General features: G+C 32.5%; 1 protein-coding gene across 1 annotated transcript; it reads right to left on the reverse strand.

The window, feature by feature from the left end:
- Window positions 1–611: 611 nt before the first annotated feature.
- Window positions 612–1,892, reverse strand: LOC145679421 (glutamate receptor ionotropic, kainate 2-like). The gene has a single exon (XM_081750003.1). The coding sequence runs from the start codon at window positions 1,890–1,892 to the stop codon at window positions 612–614; it is 1,281 nt and encodes a 426-aa protein (XP_081606129.1).
- Between the last annotated feature and the right edge of the window lie 943 nt (window positions 1,893–2,835).

Consider the following 2,835-nt stretch of genomic DNA (forward strand, 5'->3'; position numbering starts at 1 on the left):
CAAACTTGAAAAAATGGACAGGTAGTAAAAGATTTGCCATCAATGAAGAAGTGGAGTCTGCAGTTAATGCATATTTTGAGCCTCGATTATTCACATTATAAAAATGTTATTGAAGCTATTGAATGTTTCTGGAAGAAGTGTATCGATCTAAAAAGAGATTATATGAGAAATAAAGATAGATTTTTCCATTATTTTCGTTTTCTTTGTTAATTAGGTCGGAGCTTTGGGACTACCGTCGTAATATGAAATTACTAGTTATCTTTTGCATTCAATGACATTATAAATATTGGTATTGTAATAATAGAAATTAGTAAACTAGTATATACTGTAGATATAGACTTTGTAAAACGTTCAATTATTACTTGAGCATTCAGCTAATAATTTAACATTAAGCTTCCGATTATATTTTATCGTTAGATTTTCATCCTTCAAGAAATTTAAGAGAGAAAAAATTTAGAATACAATTACATTTACCTACCTACATAAATTATAATATTATGTGTAAGTAGCAGTAACTTTTATTTCTGCTTTTATTCTACAAATTCTATTCTACAAATTTATTCTACAGTAATTTTTATTCTACAAATTATTGGAATTTTGTGCAAACAAAATCAATAGTGATTTTTCTGCTTTATTTTTGCTTCCAATTTAAAATAAATCAATTCCCCAATAAAAGATACAACACTGAAACCTAGACAAAGCAGAAGTAGGAAAAATGCTCCAAATAAGTGATGTAAAGTCATAACGATTACTCTTTGTGCATTCTCAATTTTAATCTTCTCTGATCGAAGACGAGATTCAAACATTAGATCTTTTATCCATTTACCCAAGAAGCCTGATTCCTGAAGCTTGGCAATTTTAGCGTAGAATTTATCTTTAAAAGGAGACCCTCGAGGTAAAAGATACCATCTCATTGATGTTATGATTCTTTCTTTAGCAATGTGAACCATTGGATTTCCATATCGATCTATGTAATCAGAATTTATTCTAACGCGTGATAATGTTATATCAGCTACGAATGCTAAGTCATGTCTCTTGGCTGTTCGTTCAAACAAATGGTTGTAATCCCAATCAGATGTCCATCTGCTATAAATTAGAATAGCATCTTCATCAGTTAAACTACTGAATATGGCTTTAAATGCAGTCGAACCTCCAATTGGTAATTCAGAAAGAATTAATTCTTTAAGCGTGTTGATAGGGTTCATGTAGGATGGCTTAGTAAGAAAACCAACCAGTGATCCGCAATAACAACTAGTGATTACTAATGAGAAGTACAACCAAGATATGAAACAAAACCTAATCCAATCTCGTCTTGGATGATGAGAGACAGAACCATTTACAAGTACACAAAAGGTGTCAAAAAAATCCATGTTAGAACTATTCGTTTCAGAAACTAGTTGAAATTTCTTTAGGACAAACACAAAAGTGCATACCACTAAGTATGTGTTTATTATGCTAGTCCACAAAATGGTTGGAAATGGTAAATAAATGTTTTTCCACATAGGAATTGCTTCAGGAGAAGGAACAACCCATACTAATTCGCACGGATGAAATGCATCTACAGCATCATAGTACTTTAAAAGACTAATTTGTATATATAAGGGGACAAACGACACGTGTTTGCGGTAGTAAAATATGTCACCAAACATACCTTCCACTACTCCAGTCGCTTCGTCATGTCTTCCCCATTCATTTCCCTCTGCCATTTCAACTTTTGGTGTGAAATTCATGTTCTTTGCAAGGGAGTATAATGTCATACCACCAATACCAGCAATGAATTTACTGTCATTTTTTCCCTCTAGTATGAAGTTTGGTGGAAGATTAAATGCAGTTACTTCCAGAGGACATTCGTGTAAGTCTTGCAATTTGTCGGGAAATAAATTATTTGACATTTGGTATGACAAATCGTTGCATTCACCTAAATATATTTTCTCAGTATTGTAACAGTTTCCTTTTATAAATGGCGAGTACGTATAGAGCGTGATAGTTTTCGTATGCTGTGTCAGAAGTTTATTTTCATTAGATTTTTCTTTCCTTTTTGAATGTTTCTGAACTAGTAAGACTACATTTAAAACCTGCAAGTCAGACAGTATTTTAAATAGGCCCAACAGTATTGAATCATCAAAATTTTTGTTCAGTAAATATACCATAAAAGTCCCTCTAGGATTCCATAGGAATGTTGACATAATTCTGTTCAATGTAGTGTTTAGTAATATTGGATCATGAAGTATTATCAAGTAACCCAGATCAATTCTTGTAAAATGAGTGTAATTCAGAGCAATTATGTTAGTTATAAACGAGTCACCTCTCAACTGAACAATTGGAACGTATTGGTTTAATGGATCAGGTATCATCGACTCTTGAGTAGAAACTGTAACAATGTGCTTATCTTGCATGTACAATGATACTATTCCTTGTAAGCATTTAACGCATTCTAGATCCGTTTCAAGATTGTTTCTGAGGTGTATATAGGATTCCGTTGCTACTGCCAGAGTTCCAACCACGAAGAGTATTTTTGTCCACTTACTTTCTTTCATCGTTGGCAATTAATTTGTCAATCTGGAAATATACAAAAATACATATAAAATTTAGGATCAAATTCAACTTTATATCTAGAGTTCGATAGTTCTATCTTGACCCATGTACTGCCAAAGAAATTGAATAATTTGCAATTCAAACTTTGCTCTAACCCACGTGTACATGCTAATTTAATAAATATCGCACAGGTGTTATCTTTAGATGACGGCCATAGAGAAACAGCGATTCAAATTATATCACTGTCTTTTTGTACGGAGTAACAATACCTAGTTAACATTCATGTTCCGGGAGACAGAA

This window comes from Thermobia domestica, chromosome 2, assembly GCF_964235325.1.
Source record: "Thermobia domestica chromosome 2, izTheDome1.hap1.1, whole genome shotgun sequence".
NCBI lineage: Eukaryota > Metazoa > Arthropoda > Insecta > Zygentoma > Lepismatidae > Thermobia > Thermobia domestica.